The 20,048-nt window shown below is 39.2% G+C and overlaps 1 protein-coding gene across 6 annotated transcripts in view; it reads left to right on the forward strand.

Annotated features, from left to right (window-relative positions):
• Window positions 1-20,048, forward strand: part of WDR7 (WD repeat domain 7) — a 376,297-nt gene that overhangs the window by 142,271 nt on the left and 213,978 nt on the right. For 4 of the 6 annotated variants that reach the window (XM_043515275.1, XM_043515277.1, XM_043515276.1 and 1 more), the window contains one exon: window positions 10,627-10,698. The exons of the other annotated variants lie outside the window; for them this stretch is intronic. In XM_043515275.1, coding sequence (XP_043371210.1) covers window positions 10,627-10,698 — 72 coding nt within the window. The remainder of the gene's footprint in view (window positions 1-10,626; window positions 10,699-20,048) is intronic. 6 annotated transcript variants of the gene reach the window in all.

Genomic DNA, 20,048 nt, shown 5'->3' on the forward strand with positions numbered 1-20,048 from the left:
GAGATTTGGGTTGACTTTCATTATGGGGAATTTCCAGTGCTCTGCAGTAGGAGAAATTATGCTTTTTCATCAAAATATATTTAGCCCAATCTGTAATTTAGAAAAATAAAATTGATTTAACCTGGTTGTGAAAGTTGTCTTAGCTGGAAGGAACTTCAGGACAATGCCAGGGACCGACAGGTTGGGTTTTGCTCCAAAGCTGCAAGCAGGCTGAAGATCCATTTTAATGGATCTGTGGTCCTTATTGCCTGAAGAAAGGAAATGTTCAGGTAAACATTGATACGTTTTCCTTGTATAGGCATAAAAGTAAAAACTAAGTGGTGCTCTCTGTATATTAAAGCAAGGAATTTCGGAGTGAGACTTCTCATCCTTTCCTTAATTCTCCTGCTTGTGCCTAATAATTGTAACAGCAGGTATGTGGTATAAAATCCATTCCTCCATCACTCCTTTAAAATAGAAAATCTAACCTTTTATGAAATACTTGACGCAAATGCTATATTAGTGACAGTGATGACTTAGATTCATGTGCATAATGGTGAGAGTACTGAGCCTGAGGAAACGGCAGCTACTTCGTCAAGGGGATCTGTCCTACTGGATAAAAGCTATGGCTTTTATAAAAAGAAATCATATATGATGTATAGTTGTTTTTTAAACTTGCAATGATTGTTCTTCTTTCAATACTCTCAGAAGCACGAATAACAATATGTATAATTCCTGTTAAGGCCAGCTACTTAAACCCATTAAATAATTATTTTCAAATAGTCCAACAACAACAACCAAAAAGAGTTTTGTAAGTACTTCTGTAACTTAGAAACAGCTGAAATTAAATCAAGTTAAGAAAAAAGTCACTATGTTGTGAAACTCTGTCAAGTATCAAGCCACAGCAAATTTGGGGCTCCCTAAAAAGAGAAATCACTGATAGACCGATAGCTGTAGTGGTGCTAGCGAGCACTGTATATAATAAATGACCTAATATTAGTTGCCATGAAGAATCTGATATTGATTTGTGCCATTAGTCTCTTGCTGATTTGCTGAAGACCTGAGTTTTTTAATGCTAATGGAAATAAAGTGCTTTACAAAACACTGCACATGAATACGGGAACATGTCTCTGAAATGGAAAAATGTCTAGGAAGCTTTTTAAAAATATATTTGTTTTGTTTGTTCTAGTACAGAAACTAACAACATGTCACAGTGCTTCTATGTGCAGACTGTAAGGTTTTTTTGGCTAATGACCCAGTTTAGTAATCTCAGATTGCTGAGTATCTGTAAAAACTAATGTTTATTTAAATGTAGAAAATGTAAGAAACTTGAAATTCTTGACCCCAATCAGGTGACTACTTGAGAATACTGTAAATGAGTTACAGCCGGTACCCCTGAACTTAATAGGAAACAGAAAAGTAATAAAATAATTTGTATGGATAAATGGCAAGGTACAAGAAAACATTCAAGCAAAATGGGTATATATAAAATAAAAAAGGAAATCTATCCCATCTGAAACCACAGGAACACAAACTGTGTCTGCTAAAGCATAAGATTAATACTAAGGGGACTCAGAACCTGATGCTACAATGAGCTCTGCTTGAGCAGAATTATTTTACCTGTGCAGAGCCCCATTGACATCAGGGTTCTGTGCAAACAGAACTCATTATAGGATTGGTTCCTAACAAGGAATCTGAAGATTAAATAGCCAAAGACAGAAAAACATATAACATGAAATTCTATAAAGACATTATAAACAGGAAGCCTCTGGGAGAATCAGTATGTCTACTGGACTATCAGGAGTAACAGAAGCAATTCAGGAGGGTAAGGCTACTAAGTAAGCTAAATTATTTGTGGTTCAGTCTTCACTAGAGCAAATGTTGGGGAGAATCCTACTATTTCCCAGTAATAAGAATATGAGACAGTCAGAAATTGTAGTGTCACAGAGAAGTGGTGGAACAAACTGATTATTAGAGACTAGTCACCACAGCTGGTTGGTGTTCCTATAAGGGTTCTGAAAGAAATTAAAAATGAAATGGCTGAGCTGCTACCACTAATATGCAATTTTAAATAAAACCAGTAGTTATACCAGCAGACTGCAGGTATGGCAAATGATATTCCTGTCTTTAAAGGTACTGAGGTGATCTTGGGAACTGCAGTCCAGGAGCCTCATTTAATAACAAGTAAATTGATTGAAACTATAATTACCATGTGTTTATAAAACATCTAGTTAAACATGATATGGAAGGACCAAACCAGTATGGCTTCTGTAAAAGAAAATAATGGAGTGCCAGACTACTAGAATTCTTTGATCCTGTCCACAAAGAAGGAACACTGATGTATGATTTATTTTCACTATCAAAAGCCTCTTGCAGGAGGCTGTTAAGCAAACTGGGAAGTCATAGGGATGAGATAAAGATCTGTTATGGATTAGGAACTAGTTAGGAGACAAAAAATGAGAAGTAGGAATAATTGTCTCAAGGATCTCTACAAAACTAATGTTGTTGTTAATATATTTATTAATGATCCAAGTGAGATGGAAGAATGTTGCAAATGAGACATAACTATTTAGTTTAATCTAGAGTACAGAAGACTGAGGATCTTCAGAGGGACCTAAAGATGCTAGGTAATTGGTCAAATGAAATTCATTGTTGAGAAATGCAAGGTAGTGCTTGTTGGAAGGAATGATTTGAACTACTACTTCATCTCAGTGGATTCTAAATTAACTGAAAGCCACGCAAAAGACCTGAGCATCACTGTGGACAGCTCAGCTAAGTTGTCTGCTGTTCTGGGCCAAGGTGTTTGAAGCACCACAGGCCTGGCAGGAGTACTCTGAAAAAACAAGGCTTACACACAGCTGTGAGTTATTGGCTTTACTGAAGGTTAGTGACCCACCCGCAACGGGGACTCCAAGTGTTGCAGTCACGGAGGCGGGGAACCCAGCAAACCGGAGCTTTGCCTGGGACGGAGTCTGACGGAGGGGCAGACGGTCAGCGTTAATAAGCACTACACAAAAACAGCTCATGAATATAGAATTAGGTACTTCCCAAAAGGGGATTTCTGCTGCCTGGCAAAGGGCCACGCGAAGCAGTTGGGACCGATCAATGGCTGGTTCTAGCTGGTTTTCTGTGTCCTGCAGTAACTTTCTATGTCCTACAATAACCTCTTAGCTCGAGAAAGCGGAAGTTCCCTAGCTAGGCTGTAACAAAGTCTTCTGCAGTCTCTTACATCTACTTAACATGCAGTAGTGGTCCAAAGGGAAAAAGTTAAGACAGGTAAAGAATGGGATTATAAGCAATACTGAAAAATGTATAACATTATATAAGTGAGAGTACACCATCACACTGAACATTGGAATCCATCTAAATTGGAATACATCCATTGGTCATTCCATCTAAAAATGAGATATACTTGAAATGGAATGGGTCTAGAGGCAGAGAAAACCTATGTATAAGGACTGAATGAAAGAGTTAGGAATAAGAGACACATGTATAAAATAATAAATAGATTTCAGTGAGTCATTCTGAATTGGCAGGAAGGAGAGAAAGGAGTATACTTGAAGGCTTCTGTGATCTGTTGGAAGGAGGTGTGTTAAGTGTCTGGCACATCACAGTTCCTGACATCTTCTGTAGTCACCCAGGTCTGTCCTCTGTGGCTGTGATTCAGGGGGACTTGAATAAAAGTATTGGTTGTGGATCAAAGATTACTGATCTTCCCAGACCTTGCTGTATTCCTTGATGGGGTGTCTGGGTCTTCTGGGATGGAACTGTACTGTTGGAAAAAGCTTCTACATTGGTCCCCTGCCTGCCTTGCAGAACTGAATAATACCCCAGAGAGCTGGCACTTGAGAACTGCTCTGCAAGGTCCCTAGCAAGTTAAAAATGATGCAACATTGGAGAGTGATGGAGAGAGCCCGATCCCCTACAAGGAACACCTCAGACAACAGGGAAGGGTGGGAGAGGTCTGACATCAACATCCTCCTCAACAGTGGAAGTCTCAGCAAGAGAAACCCCGCTAGAGAGGGTGGATCCCACTGTTTCATTCCTAGCCAAATAGATTTAAATGTTGCATTTCTGTAAAATTATACATAAGAGAAAATCTCATTAGGAATATGTGATTGGGATCCCAGTGGGGGCCAGCTGAGGTCACTCAATTAGAGTGAACTGCAAAGAATGGGGCAGACAATTCCCAAAGCTGGTGGATATTTCAATACTTATATTTACCAAGCCAGCAAAAAAACAGCTTCTTTATTACCTTTCTGGTTACCCAGAAGCCAACAACACAGTCCCTGAAAGTAACCCAGCCTCAGGCCTCCATCCAGGTACCCAAGTCAAATATGATGATGATTTCTGAAAATCTTATTTCATCATATAAAAGAAAAGGTTCGACCAGTCCCAAAGGATCGGACACATTACCTCCCAGGTTAATGAATATTCAAGATCTTACCCAAATACACGTTTACAGCCAATTTTTATGAACTAAACTAAAATTTATTAAAAAACGAGAGAGAGAGAGTATGGTTAAAAGATCAATATACATGCAGACATGAGTTCAATTCTTGAGGTTCAGATACATAGCATAGGTGAGCTTTGTAGTTGCAAAGAGTTGTTTTCTAATTTAGTCCATAGGTTAAGTCCAATGTCCAATATCATATTCATCGTGTTTCCAGCTGAACTGGGACCTCAGTCTTGTGGCTCAAAGTTCCCTTGATGAAGCTTAAGCAGATCTGAGATGAAAAAGGATTGGGACCCAAGGATGTTTTATACAATTTCAAACCTCCTTTGGCAAGTCGGAGTCCCTCTGGAACAATAGGTAATTAGGGTAACATTGAAGTAGGTCCATCACCGGTACTTGGCTATATGAATTAACATAAGACAATGGCCTGTTTCTCCACCGTTCACAGATGATTTGCTCTACATTTCAAAGAGAGATGAATACAGCGGTATTTACAATTCATTTAAATGCCAGGATGTTCTTTTGATCTCTGAATTAACAGAATACAGCATAGACAGGGACTGTTAATTACTTTGTTGACCGCTACCCATATATATGTAAATACTCCAAACACAACCATTATCTCCCCATATGTCTTTAAGGGTTGAATTTGAGTCATTTATCCTGCAGGATGTTTAACCATTTCTAGCCATGCATCACAGTATAATTTATTAATTTTGAGCTAAACTGCACTTCTGTGAGCCACAGCTATAAGTAAATTATGGTTGCATTTAATACTTTTGTAGCCATTGTGATTTGCTGATATATCAGTAGTATTTTCAGTACATTTAAAGTGAATTTTAACATACAAACAGTGTTGATCAATGTGAATTTTGCCTGGTTAAGGACTGTTAGATTTCACACTCAGTTTTTGCATTTTAATTACTAACTGTATGGTAAAGAGTTGCATTTCACTGTTCATTTGCAAAATTGGTTACTACTGTACATTGCAGTAAGAGCCAGAAGCATACAAATGTAAAACAGTATTTTAAAAATAAAGTTTATTTTGTCTAATAAATTTAAGAACCCAAACTGACCTAAAAAAATTAGATGGATCTAGTACCTTGTGGCCTGTAAAATGCCAACCCATTCAACCTTAACATTAGCTGGAAAAATTGTACATTGCTGAAACAAGATATATATAATATGACAAATAAAACACACACTGTTTTCCTTAGCTAACTAGAATACTTGTATAATGTTTAAAGCAATCATTGCTGACATGCCCATCTGCCCCCCAGACAGCATAGAATAAAAACATAACTCAAGACTTTAGATTTAAGGCATATAACCACAGCTTTTATTAATAAAACATACTCTACAAACATGGAATAGTGTTAACTGGTACCACATCTTAATAGTAGCACTTTTGCCATGTTTCTTTTTATTTTATCCAGATTTTTTCTCTTTTCTATTCTAGAGTTATTGTGACAACATAGGTTGAAATTTGTTGTCTTTGCTTGATATTTTCACTCATACCACTCTACAGTGACATTACAAAATAATGTAAAATTTATGCCCTTTTGATTCTTTTTGCTTTTATGTAACAATTTATATCTGGATTTACTATAGTAATTTGACAGGCAGCTAAGGGTTTTGGTACTGGATATGCAACACAGTTATGTTATGTATATGCCTGTCTGTTTCCTCTTTTACAATTTTTCATCTGCTAAATGTTTTACTCTTTGAACATTTATTTTAGATAGCATTTCTCTAGGTCTCTGTCAGACTGTTTTTTATTTTTCATTATTTTTGTTTGTTTACAAGTTAATTCTTTAAAATGCCTCCATCTATGTTGTGACCAGTGCTTCCTAAGTTAATTCAACCTTTTCCCCCTCTAAATCTCTTGTTTGATATGAATAGTCTTTAAAATGAATTGTGAGATTTAATCAGTGTAATGTACTGAAATAACAACATGCTTCTCTAGATGCATTGCAATCTTTTTACTGTATGAAAATGTATTTCTTCTGCAGTTTAATATCAGTTTGTCATTTTTAGACTAAAAGAATGTTAAACTAAAGATTATGCAGCAGCGTGTGTTGTCTCCCACAAAAGACCACATAATTTACCTACTTAATTTAAAGACAAGCTGATACAATACAGAGGGACAAACTCTGACCTCCAATTATATCCATGCAGCCTTAATGAAGTCAAGTTATATCTGTAATGTGGATAGCATTTTAGCAGTGGGGTTGTAGGTTTTCTAAAGCCAGTGGAGATTCACTGGTATAATTGAAGGTAGCTGTCCCAGTGTATTTATGTGAAATTACATGTATATAGTTCAGGAAAAACAACAACATTGATTTGACATTGTAATTCACTATTCTAAGAATTCTATGAAGTCCAAATCTTGTCATCTGTTACTTTTGCAGTGATCTAAGATTAATCTGTTTTCCATGTAAATTTGTGAACTTCCTAAACAGAAAACTCTTTCAATAAGATACAGGTTCTATTGCCAAAAGGAAACATTACTTTAGACAAAACAGTCCCCTCTACTGGGCAGTGCAAAGACAGATCAAAGGAAAGGAAAAAAGCAGTGATAATTAGAGCTGGTTGGGAATCATTTGACTAAACATTTTGTCAGGAAATTCTGATTTGTTAAAACTGAAACTTTTTGCAGAAACTTTTTTTTTTAAACTAAACTTTTGTTGGGAAGGTTTTTGAGTCCATGAGTTTCTGATCAAAACAACAGAGGAGGAAAGATTGACCCCAAACTAGCTAGTAACCCAGTGGTTAGGAAACTCACCTGGGATTTGGGAGACCCAATTTGAAGTCCTTGCTCTGGCTGATTCAGACCACATGCTTGATTCTTCCACATGCTTGGTGAGAGCCTTAACCATTGGGTTATTGGCTATTCTGGGAGAATTTTCTTCCCTCACTCCACAAAAAAGGTCTTGGCTTCATTGCACATCAGAATAGAAATCGATGTCAAAACTTCAATCCTCTCCCTCCAAACGTTGGTGTGTAAGCTGTATTAAAAACCAGGGTGCATGCCTTGATCCTGCAATCTGCTCCATGTGGAAAGACTTTGCTTCAGTGTGGCTCTGAAGCAGGAGTTTACTTGCATGTTTGGGGCCTCCCATTAGGCCTTGATTTAGGCAGGTACTTTAAACATGTATGCTGTTAAAATTGGGCATGTGCTTAAGTATCTTACTGTACCAGGGCCTAAAATAGGTAAATATTTGTTGAATTATAAGAGGATGGCGGGGTGGGAGTGAACAATATTAAGGATGTGTCCACTGTAACCTGTATGTGAGTGGGTCTTTGTCCAGCTGGAAGAAAAGGTGCATTGACCCTTTAAGGGCTGCCTTAAATCAGGTACAGAAAAGTTTACAGGGAAGAACAGGAAAGACATGAAGCAGTTGGGGCCAGGTTAGGACAAGGTCACTGCATTGCCCTTCCAGTTGAGCAGAGGAATGTGGGGGGGGGGAGGGGGCGCAGGGGCTGATATTTATATCCCATGCAGCCATGAGTAGGCCCTCTTTACCAGGTTTGGACTGGCAGTGTCCACCCACCTATCCATAAACTTGGCAAAAGGACCAGGTTCCATTTTGACATGCTGTGGGCATTACATTATTTGCCCCTTTTCCTTAGAGGGCTGGGAATGAGGTTTTTTTTTTCTCACTGTCAGATTGGCTGCGGCAAAGTATGTATTTTTTGCTTTCCCACAGCTGGTCTGGGACCTGGTAGGGTGGAGTAGGGGGATTAAGTATTAAGGGGTGACATTATAATGTAAAACTTGTAGAGGATGTGCAGTGCAGGTACTTGGTATGAAATGGATATGGTTACCACAGAAAATGGATTGGAAAAGGATTTGAAGGAAAGTATCCCTTTCCTTCAAAGGGAGTTAAATAAGAGGTTTGGGGGCTGATCCCCTCCGTCCTACACTCTACAGTTTGTTGCCAGGTACTTCCAGATATTTTAAGTGAATAAAGATGCAGTCTCATTAAACCATATCCTTGACCTCCTGTCTGTCCTCTGGCTTGGACAGACAAAAAGTAGTGCAGGGGGAACATTGTTTTATAAAGAAAGCAGATCTTTAAAACTGTTTAGCTTTCTTTTTTTTTGTTTGTTTGCTGTAATGTTTTTTCATTTAAATTAAGGTTCGTTAAGTGGTTTTGGAATGGTCAGATACTAGAGTAGGTATGGGAAGTACTAAATCAGAGATTAGTGGTAGAAAGCTAGAAGAAAGTAACTTAGAAAGTTGCATTACAAACAAGGTCCAAATTGTTAAATATATAGCCAATTACTTCATTTACTGAGATGCTGTTAATTAAAATAAAGAGAATACGAAGTGGCTAATGCAACTCTTTAATTTTCATGGATTAGAAATATAACTCCTAAGTGGCAGATCTATGTGAAGCCACTAGTGGCTTATACATGTTCAACTGTAACAACTTATTGCTATCACACATATTTATGCTGTTCCCTGACCTCCATTTTTATTTTCCTTTTTTCAATCCGTTTTGGTGAATATAAATTCTTTGGATAAGGGATTGTCACGCAGTAAAATATACTAATAAACCCTGTTATCGTTAGCATCTGGTATTATTAGTATACTTGGGAAGTAATTAACTGAAGCTTTTATCTGGCTCTAGTGTGGTATAAATTGTAATTAAATTATATGGACTTTGGGATCATCAGTGAGGAAGAAGCTCCTAAGCTCCAACAGGAAATTTGTTAGACACCGCTAGATTGAGAGGAAAGAGATAAATACTATGTTTAAATCAAAGCAGCTGAGTAGTAGATTTGTACTGACAAATACTGTAAACCTTATAGGCATTAATGTGCAAGACCTGTCCACAATACAATTTCAAAAACATAATAGGGTGCTAATCATGTTTTTAAAGTAGATGGTTTTCACCACCATTCTCATCTTGAAAATAATAAATGAATTAATAAACCCCAGCTCGATCTTTGAGGTGAGGCATAGGGTTCTGCTAAATATGGATTGTTTCAAGATTTGCTTGAAAAGAATGTTTTCTGCAACACTAGTTCATTATCTTTATGGGTGGTCATGTGCCACCTTATATTAGTAAAGCCAGAAATATACATATCATCATCCCATAGTGGTTGCCTGATAACATGTTAGCATGTTAACCTGTTAACATGAGAACCATAAAAATGTGCAGTTGTAAGGCTACCCTGACAGCGATAAATCAGTGTGTGGAATAAGTATTCACTGTGGAAGTGGAAGGGAAAAAGGCATCCCTTGCAGACAGGTAAAATGCGTAACTGATTTATGGAATTTCATTTATTCATTATAGTGAGTTTAATTAAGAATATGGAACACATACTAATAAGGCCTTGGTCAAAACTATTTCAGAATCTGTCATTATTAGAAATTCTTTTCACTGGCATTCTAAAGAATTGTTGATGACCACGGGAATATTTCTGTCTCATTCTATTTAGAAACAATTATGAGTGTGTATCATATTTACTGTATCTTCCTCTTTCATTATTTAAATTTAATATATCCTGTTCTAAAATGGAGATGATTTCTTTTTGGTTACTGGTGATCTATGAAACTAGCTCTGGATTACTAGATGCCATTTTCTGTTTGGTTTGCATTTAAGCTAGTGGTATAAAAATGAGCAATGGATTTCCCCTTCATTAGTCTCACTCTACAGGTTCCAATTTAAGTTGCGTACGTGCACTTGGAAGCCTTTTAAAGAGGTAAGATCTTCAGGCAGGCCATTTATCTCTGTGCATTTTTTTCCCTAAAAGGGGCATCTCAATTTGACAGTAGAATTAGGTATAAAAATAGCAAACATGTTTTGAAATACTTATCTATAATAATCATCAATAGTTTATGGTAGCCACTTTACTAAACACTCTGTTGTTGTCAAACAAAGGAGTCTGGTATAGAGATGAATAAAATAAAAATGGTAAAGAAGCCTGTGCCTTTATGGGAGTTTAAAGAGATTCATGTCTTATAAGCAATATAAAGTATTTGTCACTAGCAAGAGTAATATTCAACAGATTCCAAAAAAGTGGCATAAACTTGAACTTCCTTGGCTTCTTACATGTAGAACTGAATTATTTTGAAAAAACATGCTGATTATTTTTAAAATAAATTCCAAATATTGAAGTTGGATTTATGATGTTTTATACTAATAACCAGGTAACATTTTGTTGAATTTTCCTTCCAGCTTTAGCGAATGCATTTAGCACCTTGTTCCCCCCCACCCATACCAATAGAACTTCTTCATACAGCAGATACTGTGAGTAATAATGGAAATCTTTTAGGCATCTTTCTTTGCCTAGAAGGAAATAGTTCCTCACATTTTTGGGGGGATGGAAGTTAGTTGGGAGGGGATAAACTAAACAGGAAGACAAGGAATATAGCGTGGACACTGAAGGGAAGCGGCTAGAGAAGGTGGGCAGGGGAGGCAGGAGGGGCAGATGCAGGGGTGAAAGTAAGTCGAGTGACTTATCAGTATGCTGGGGCCAGCTCTGGCCCCCAGAATGGGTGGGGCCTAGGGCAAAAGGGGCAGGGCTGAGGGGGTCAGAGCCAGCCCCAGCCCACCCTGTAATGTAAGTGCCCCCCTTCTTCTCCTCCCCCTCCCCCACTGGGGTTGCAGCAGCAGCCCAGGGCTCCAGTGGCTATTTAAAGGGCCTGTCCCCTGCTTCTACCGCCCCGGTCCTTTAATTAGCCGCCGGAGCCCTGGGGAAGCGGCGGGGCTCCAGCAGCTATTTAAAGGACTGGAGCGGCAGATGCAGCTGGAACCCCGGCCCTTTAAATAGCCCCTGGAGCCGCCACTACCCCAGGGCTCTGGGGGCTATTTAAAGGGCCTGTGGCTCCCCTGCTTCTACCATCCCGGTCCTTTAAATAGCCCCCAGAGCCCTGGAGTAGTGGCGGCAGGGCTCCGGCAGCTATTTAAAGGGCCAGGATGGTAGAAGCAGGGGAGCCCTGGGCCCTTTAAATAGCTGCCGGAGCCCTACCGCCGCTACCCCAGGGCTCCAGCAGCGGAGCTCTGGAGGCAATTTAAAGGACCTGGGGCTCCAGCCACTGCTGGGAGCCTGAGGCCCTTTAAATTTTCCCCTGGGGAAGCCAGGCTGCCCCAGTACGGTGCACCAGCTCTTGCCGGTACACCGTACCGGGGCGTACTAGCTTACTTTCACTTATGGGCAGATGTGGAGTGAGGCTGAGTGAATAAACTGTAAAGAAAGGGGCAGGGAGAGGGTTGGAACAAACAGTAAATGAGCAGAGGAGAGAGAATGTCCAGTTAACAGTGGGGGAAAAAATGCATTGAAGACATCAGGGTCTCTGCTTGAGCCGATACTGCTGATTCCAGTTTTTGGCTGGCTGTTCCCTGCAGTTTCTTTCTCTGAAGCCACAAGATGGCGGAGGAGGAAGGATGGCCCCTGGGTCTTAATTCACCCAAAGAAGGGGTCTCCCTGCACAGTTTTGTGGGGTGAGAGTGAGGAGGAAAGGGGTCACCGAGGCTGGCTCCCATTTTATCTCCTGTGTCTCCCAACACGTGCATCAGTACATGCTTCTGCTGCTTCTGCAGCTACTCCTGCAGTAAATGTATTAGAATTCAGGTGTTAGGATGGATGAGCCTTAATTTCACAATACACGTAGACTGTACAATTAATCTTATTTTATTTGGGCCTTCTGGATCCAAAGCTGGTGTGTTCAGCTTGTTGACTGCAAATCAAGAAGGAATATTTGTAAAAGTGTATGTCATGAATAGGGCCCTACCAAAATCATGGCCATGAAAAATGCGTTCTAGACCATGAAAACTGTTGTTCTCCTGTGAAATCTGGTCTTTTGTGTGCTTTTACCCTATCCTATACAGATTTTACAAGGGAGACCAGTGTTTCTCAAATTGGGGTCCTGACCCAAAAGGGAGATGCACGGGGACGGGGTCACAATATTGCCACTCTTACTTCTGTGTTGCTTTCAGAACTGGGTGGCCAGACAGCGACGGCTGTTGGCTGGGTGCCCAGCTCTGAAAGCAGCACCCCACCAGCAGTAGTGCAGAATTAAGGCTGGCAATAGCATACCTTATCATCCTTTCTTTTGCTGCCTTCAGAACTGGGCGGCCAGAGTGTGTCAGCTGCTGACTGAGGGCCCAGCTCGGCAGGCAGCAGTGCAGAAGTAAGTATGGCAATACCATACCATACCACGCCATCCTTATTTCTGCACCACTGCCAGTGGCAGCTCTGCCTTGAGAGCTGGGCTTCCGGCCAGCAGCTGCCACTCTCCAGCTGCAGTGCAGAAGTAAGGGTAGCAGTACTGCAACCTCCCCTACAATAACTTTGCGACACCCTCTTAACTCTTTTTTCGGTCAGGACCCCTAAACTAATAACCCCATAAAATTTCAGATTTAAATAGCTGAAATCATGAAATTTACGATTTTTAAAATCCTATGACCGTGAAATTGACCAAAATGGACCATGAATTTGGTAGGGCCTAGTCATGAATTAAAAGTATTAGAGATGGTTTTGACCATTGATATTTTTTGAGTTCTTCATGTTGGGAAGATATTTGAGCTTTACTGCTCTTCATTTTCCCCCCACACTGTGATAAGAATATGCAGCTGTAAAGCATTCAGTAACTTCATTTTCTATTCCTTATGTTTACTTCTTAAAATTACACTTCAGATGTTGCATTCACCAAAGTCTATAATATATTCTGCCCAAATAGGGGCTCTGTGAGCAAGTATAGATTTTAAGAAAATGCAGTTTTCCTTTATTTATGCTTAAAGATAAAAATATGTTGAAGGTCGGCTTTAGTCTTCAGTATGATATAGGTTCTTCAACTTAAATTTCATTTTTAAGGGATTCTCTAGTTGCATGCTGTATGTATACCTTCTGTCCCATTGTTTCCATTTTCTCTTTGGCCAACGTAACTTTTCTTAAAATGTTGAAATGATCATTTCCCAGACTATACAATGGGCATAGTGTCCAATTTGTTCACTAGGCAACAGAGAGGCTGGTATATTTTAAATCTCTGATGTTATTGTAGCTAGAAAAATGGATACTGTGTCTTTAATGGAAGCAAAAGGTTATCTTTCTGTGGCCTTTGTGTGTATGTGCTGATGTGGATGTAGGCAGCCAGACAGGCAGTGTGTGTAAAGAGACTAGGGAACTGGCTGTGGATCGATAGAAATAGTGTGAAGTGAATTAATGTGAGGCAGGCAGTCTGTCTGTCATAAGGATTGCAGGGAATGTGGGGCAGTGCTGGTCAGTCACTGCAGAAATCTGTTTCTAATAAATTTAAACCCTCTGTCTGAAAATAAACTGCAGACATTCTCATGCTCCCATTGTTAAAACCCAGTTAATTTGGATAATTATATATCAAATCATTGCCCCATTGTGTTTTAATTAGAAATTTTGAAAGATGCAACTGTATGAAACTGAAGAAATAAAAACTTGAAAAAATGAATTTGTTTAATTTGCTTAAATATGAATGATAATCCATCTTATCTCTACAAAAGAAAATAATTTATCAGTGATTTAAAATTAATATATTTCTAACAGATTATATGCATCTTTTATAAAGTTTAATTTAAAGTCTGATGCTTCGCATTGATTTCAATTGGAGTTTTGATTCAGCTCACTCTCAAGCTTAGATAAAAGAGGAGGGTTCTGCAGTTGGTTTTGCAATCACCAAGATACAGCCTTCCTGCAACAAAAACAGTTCAGTTAAATCAAACCTTAAGCATGCAGATGGAGCTCAAAATCCAAATATGACAGACCTCAGTGAAAGCAAAAAGAAAGCTGAGATCTCGAGACATTGAATCGTGACTATCAAATCTGTAACAACAAGTAGGCACATAGAATGTAAGTACTTTGTATAGTACTGGAAAGCTGGCACAGGTTATATGAGAAATGAAAAAATACCATCTGAACATACATGGCATCAGTGAGATGAAATGGGCAGGGAGTGGCAACATGATACTACAAAGAGGAATGCATGAAAGAGGAGGAGGAATGATGCTAAATGACATCACGGTGAAAATCCTGCTGCCTTGGGAACCAGTGAGTGACAGACTAGCAACATCTGGACTGCCAAGAAGACATATCAAGTGTACAATAATCCAGGTATGTGCAACAACAGACTCTGCAGGTGATAGTGAAAAGGATACATCCTACAAGCAAGTGCAGCAAGTATTGGATGTCATGCTTAACCATGACATTATGCTGATGACAGGCAACTTCAGTATACAAATCGGCAACTATGCTGGTTTGGAAGGAGTCATGGACACAGCAGTGGACGATATCCAAACTAATAATAGTGAACAGCTCTTGAATCTATGTGGCACAAACACCCAAGCCATAGGAGGCAATCTCTTCCAACACAAGAGGAGATACAAGTTCACATGGAAATCACCAGTCAATGTGACTTTCAACCAAATAGAGCATGTGTGTATATCTAAGCGATGTGTGTCTTTGAGGAGTGTCAGAGTCAGCAGAGGAGCAGATGTTGGCTCAGATCATTATCTTTTAGTGGCCACAATACAACTTAAACTCAAAAAGATCACTAAGATGGATAAAAAGAGTATCATAGTGATAGGGACAAAGGACAAAGAAAAACAGCTCAGATTCCAGATTGCCCTTAGCAACCTTTGTAGTGTTTTACAGGACTGGGTTGTTAGAAGGTCTGGAAGACAGATGGTAAAACGGGTAGAAGGTGGTAGTCGAGACAGCAGAGGAAGTAGTAGACCGCCAAAGAAGGCGGAAGATGCATGGATTACATCTGGAACATGGGCAATGACTGATAAATGAAAAGCTCTGAAGGCAAAAAAGGAACAGTGCAAGACACAGGAAGAGCTCCTAGACACGGATGAAAGATGCAGAGAAAAAGAGAAGAGATGAAGGCAAAGTAGAAATGCCTTTTTTCAGGAGAAGGCTAAGAGACCTACAAAGCAGCTCAGAGGGGAGACGTCAAGCGCTTTATACAATAGTGCATGACCTCTCAGGAAGAACCAGACTGTCACAGGTGATGACCATCAAGGATTTTCATGGACAACAGCTCTCGAAAATGCATGAAGAACAAGTCAAATAATGGAAAGAACATTTTCATTTTATATTAAGCTGTCCAGATCATGCACAGGTTCTAGAGAAATGCCAGTGCTAAGTTAGAAATAAAAGGACCAATAACACTATCAAAGGCCTCAAATGGGGAAGTTCCTGGGGTTGACAGAATTCAAACAACAGTACTAAAGTCAGGAAGCAAATTCTGATTTAAAGCTGCTAACAAAACTCTACAAAATATGGGTGAAAGAAAAATGGTATCATTGTGGCATTGCCAAAAAATGGTGATCTTACTCAATACATAAACTGGAGAGGTATAGTACTGCTATCAGTCCTGGGCAAAGTATTGGCTACTGTTATGCTGAATAGAATGAAGAAACCAGTGTATGGAATATTACGAAAAAACCAGGCTGGGTTCTGTCCAGCTAGACGACATTATGAGCAGATATACAGTCTTCGATAGATGATCAAAAAAGCTACTGCTTGGCAAAAACCTATCTTATCAACTTTTAAAAAGCGTTTAGTAGTGTCCACAGTGAGACCGTGTGGAATATTGTTAACAGCTACTGGATACAAGACAAACTGATCAACATATAAACTCCTTGTTATGATGGAAGTAGATGTGCAGCCAGATCAGATACAGGTCAGCGGGAGTGGTTGGATATTGAGAGAGGAGTTAGACAAGGGTGTGTGTTGTCACCAATCCTCTTTGCATTAGCAGTTGACTGGGTGATGAAATGAACAACAAAAGGCATCATGCAGGTTTAAATAGGTAACAGAGACTAGTGACTCATCATTGCTTTGCTGAGTACATCGTGAAACAGAATAGTTGTCCTTGCATCAGAGGTAGAACAGGAAGCAGCAAACATTAGATTGAAAGTAAATTAAGAGAAAATAAAGATGGTTGAATGTAGGCACTGGACAACAGATGCAAAGGTATATGTGGACAGAAAAGAAATAGAACAGACAGAAGAGTTCTGCTGTCTAGGAAGAGTGATGACATTTGAAGGAGATTGTGATAAAGATATTCATACTAGATTAGGAAAAGCAAACACCACTTTTGGAAGGATGAACAACATCTAATCAAATAGAGATCTCCACACGAAAGGAAAGGTCAGATTATACCACGTGATTATACAGAGCACACCACTGTACAGAGCAGAGAGTTGGCTGATGGTAGTGGCTAACAAAAAGAGTGTATGCGAGAGTAATGGATCGAGCAGTACATGTTAGAAAATATCATCAAAGAACGCTTAAGTGGTTGGGACCTGTACATTGAATGGAAGATGGGAGACATGCTAAGCAAGCATTGATCTGGATATCTGAAGGAGGAAAGAGAAAGTGAGACAAGCCAAGGAAGAAGTGGTAGAAGACCATGACAGATGATATTGAATGAGCTGGCATTACCTAGGAAGAAGTGTTGCAACTAGCAAGTGGTCCTGGTTGCTGGAGGAACTGGACTCCGTGTTCTGTTAGCGGCCATGGAGGAACTAAGGCCTCAGGCAAGGTAAGGATAGTTTGACTGGGCTCTAAGGAGTTAGGGCTTGTCTATACAGCACGGTAATGCATACTAGAGGGTGTGATCTGAAAAGCACCCAACCTGTTGCTCATTAACTGGTATTTGATGTACGTTAACATACATATGCTCGATCCTTTTACTTTCGGAAGACTTGAGTTATAAGAGCAGAAAAATACAACTAAAATAATATTGCATTGCAGAATATTAATGTATTTAAGTGAATAATAAAATAGGTTAGTCAGCTATATTTAATATTATGATTAATACACATATTGGATATCACATATTGGTGAAATCACTCATAGTAAAATAAGTTTTCCAACAGATTTAGTATTTTATTTGGCTTATTTTGAATATGCATTCTGGTTTTTATGACACATTTAAGACATACTTTTTAGGTGGTTTTTTCCGCAATTATCTAGAAAGCACTGGAGTACAGGAATACATGTTCCTGATTACTGGATTTTCACTGAGCAGAAAAAATATTTTATTGTATATCTGATGTAAACCAACACATGCATGGGTGTTCTTTTAATATGTCCTTTTTATTTATCCTTATTAAGCCTAGGTATTGTAGCACGTATCAAATGGAACATCACCCTCCTTTTGGTTACCCACAGATTCGTGGTTGCCATAATGCAAACTAGTACTCACTAAGTGTGCTATCCAATAAAAAGTTACCTTTTAGGGCCACCGTACCATGCACTTCTGATAACTTATCGAGTTATACAGCCAAGGAGACTGTACTTTACTTGAGGAGGAACTTCCATTTCAGAAGAGGCTTTCTCATGCATTTTTTTAAGGATTAAGCAACCATTTAAATCTATCTTCTTCCTGAGTTGGGAAAAGAAATGGAAGAATTGCAGACAGTGCCTAGCCCTGGGGTCTTAAGAGTCATGTTGGGGATGCATCAAACATTTTTGCTGTGCCTGCTGACATCCTAATGTAGGGAAGTGGATTCTGCATAGAGTGCTTAGAAACAAGTGGATCATATTCTAGATTGCTGCATGCAGAAGATGGAATTTATGAAGCTCCTTGTTGCAAAGTGGTTTTATTTGTTTGCCTTTATGCAGAGGACCAATGTGTTCTCTGACTGAGTAGAGATGTGTATTCATGCATGTTTTTGTTTTGTTCAGTGCATAGATTTTGATGATGATTTATACAGCCTAATAGGTGTGGGGTGGTGCTCTGTTATGGAGGGTTTAATTGTGACTCCATAGTTAAGGTTGCAATCTCAAAGAGGTTGAAATTAGGGCATGCATTCCTGGCAGGGAAGGTGGTTTCCTACATGCTGATCTTTCTGCTGTAAATTCTACACAAAGTTTATTATGTCTTTTGAGTTTTCTACGTACTTTTTGTTTAGCTTTGTGTAATAGATTATTAACAGGGAGTGTTTGCAAAGGAGGAAATTTGGACTGCCCTTAGTAAAGATGACCACCTCTGTCCATTGTTCTCATTGCCAGTGAGATCATCCTTTGAGGAAAATGATTGCCTTCCTCCATGCTGTCAGGTGGCATAGTGCCACTGTTAGGAGCAGGTGAATAGGGAAGAAGCAAGCATGAGGGGAGGAAACGGGGTGGGTATGTATGTGCACAAGGGAATTTTGCAGGAGAGATTTTGGGGTCAAGGGAATAGGAGAGACAAGAGGGGAAAATGTATAGGGTAAAACAGTGGGGATTTGACATCCAGTGTTAAACTCTTATTCTAAAATATGGAAGTTCATCACCATTAGTGTGAAATTGGTAAGGTTGCTTCACACACAACCACAAAAGCACAGGAAATGAAAAGTCGAGTTTCCTATATGCCTTCTAATCTTCCACTCAATCATACACCTTACCACTTTTGCAATTACTGTACACCACAAATAACGTTAATTTTGTCCCGTTAGTAATGCCAGCCTTCCAGCACCTCCTTACCAGGCTAACCCCTTGCAACGCATCAAACTATTGCACTAAATCTGTACCACTAATAACAACATTTGGGAGGGAAAGGGGATATTATGATGAAGGGTGTGTGGTAGAGAGAAGGCTGAAGGATAGTCTGGTGTGTTTGGAGTGGGTAGTCTGGTAAAGGAAGCATTGAAATGCTCACATCCATAGGGGAGCAGAATTCAAATTATGAACTGTGGTGTACATTAGTTGTGATAGTGATAAGATAAAATTATAAACTTTGTTTTAATAATGTACTGTGTGCTAAAGCTATTAATTTAGGTGGTCTTCACATGATCATTGCTAGTAGGCTTAGTGAAGTGATACTAACAGGTTTCAGAATAGCAGCCGTGTTAGTCTGTATTCGCAAAAAGAAAAGGAGTACCCGTGGCACCTTAGAGACTAACAAATTTATTAGAGCATAAGCTTTCGTGAGCTACAGCTTTTTCCACCAAATGCATCTGATGAAGTGAGCTGTAGCTCACGAAAGCTTATGCTCTAATAAATTTGTTAGTCTCTAAGGTGCCACGGGTACTCCTTTTCTTCTTGAAGTGATACTAGTAACTGTTACTGATTTGGTTGTGTGTTCCGTCCTCTGTCATTTCATTACCTTCTTTTATTACTCCATTCCTTCAATTTAAGGGCAATCACTTATGGAGAAATCTTTTTCTTGCACTTTGGATTTAGAAATTCATTCTTTCATGGTGGCCCCGAGCATATTATGATGACAGCTGAACTAATATTTTGACACACAATTTTGTTTTTGTGTGTCTGTGTGTGTAAAATGTTTTTTTACACAAGAGTATACCACAGTGGGGCTACCCTGTTTTGTTTTTCATCAAAGAAATAGGAATTGGTATATCCAACCAGACCAGTGGTGTGTCTAGTCCAATATCCTGCCTTTGGTAATGGCTTCAGATGCTAATCCAAAAAATCCTCCCCAAGAAATCCTGAAGTGGGCAATTACTGAATAATTTGCCCGTAGGGGATATTTCTTTGAAACTATATGAGCCAGAAGTTGTCATGCTCTGAAGCATGAGATTCCACACACCTTCCAAACTCTAGTTTTAAAAAAGTCTTTCTGATGTAACTCTCAATGTTCTCATTATCCGTGTAAATGTCCAATCCTTTTTATAAT

Source organism: Dermochelys coriacea, chromosome 5 (assembly GCF_009764565.3).
Source record: "Dermochelys coriacea isolate rDerCor1 chromosome 5, rDerCor1.pri.v4, whole genome shotgun sequence".
NCBI lineage: Eukaryota > Metazoa > Chordata > Testudines > Dermochelyidae > Dermochelys > Dermochelys coriacea.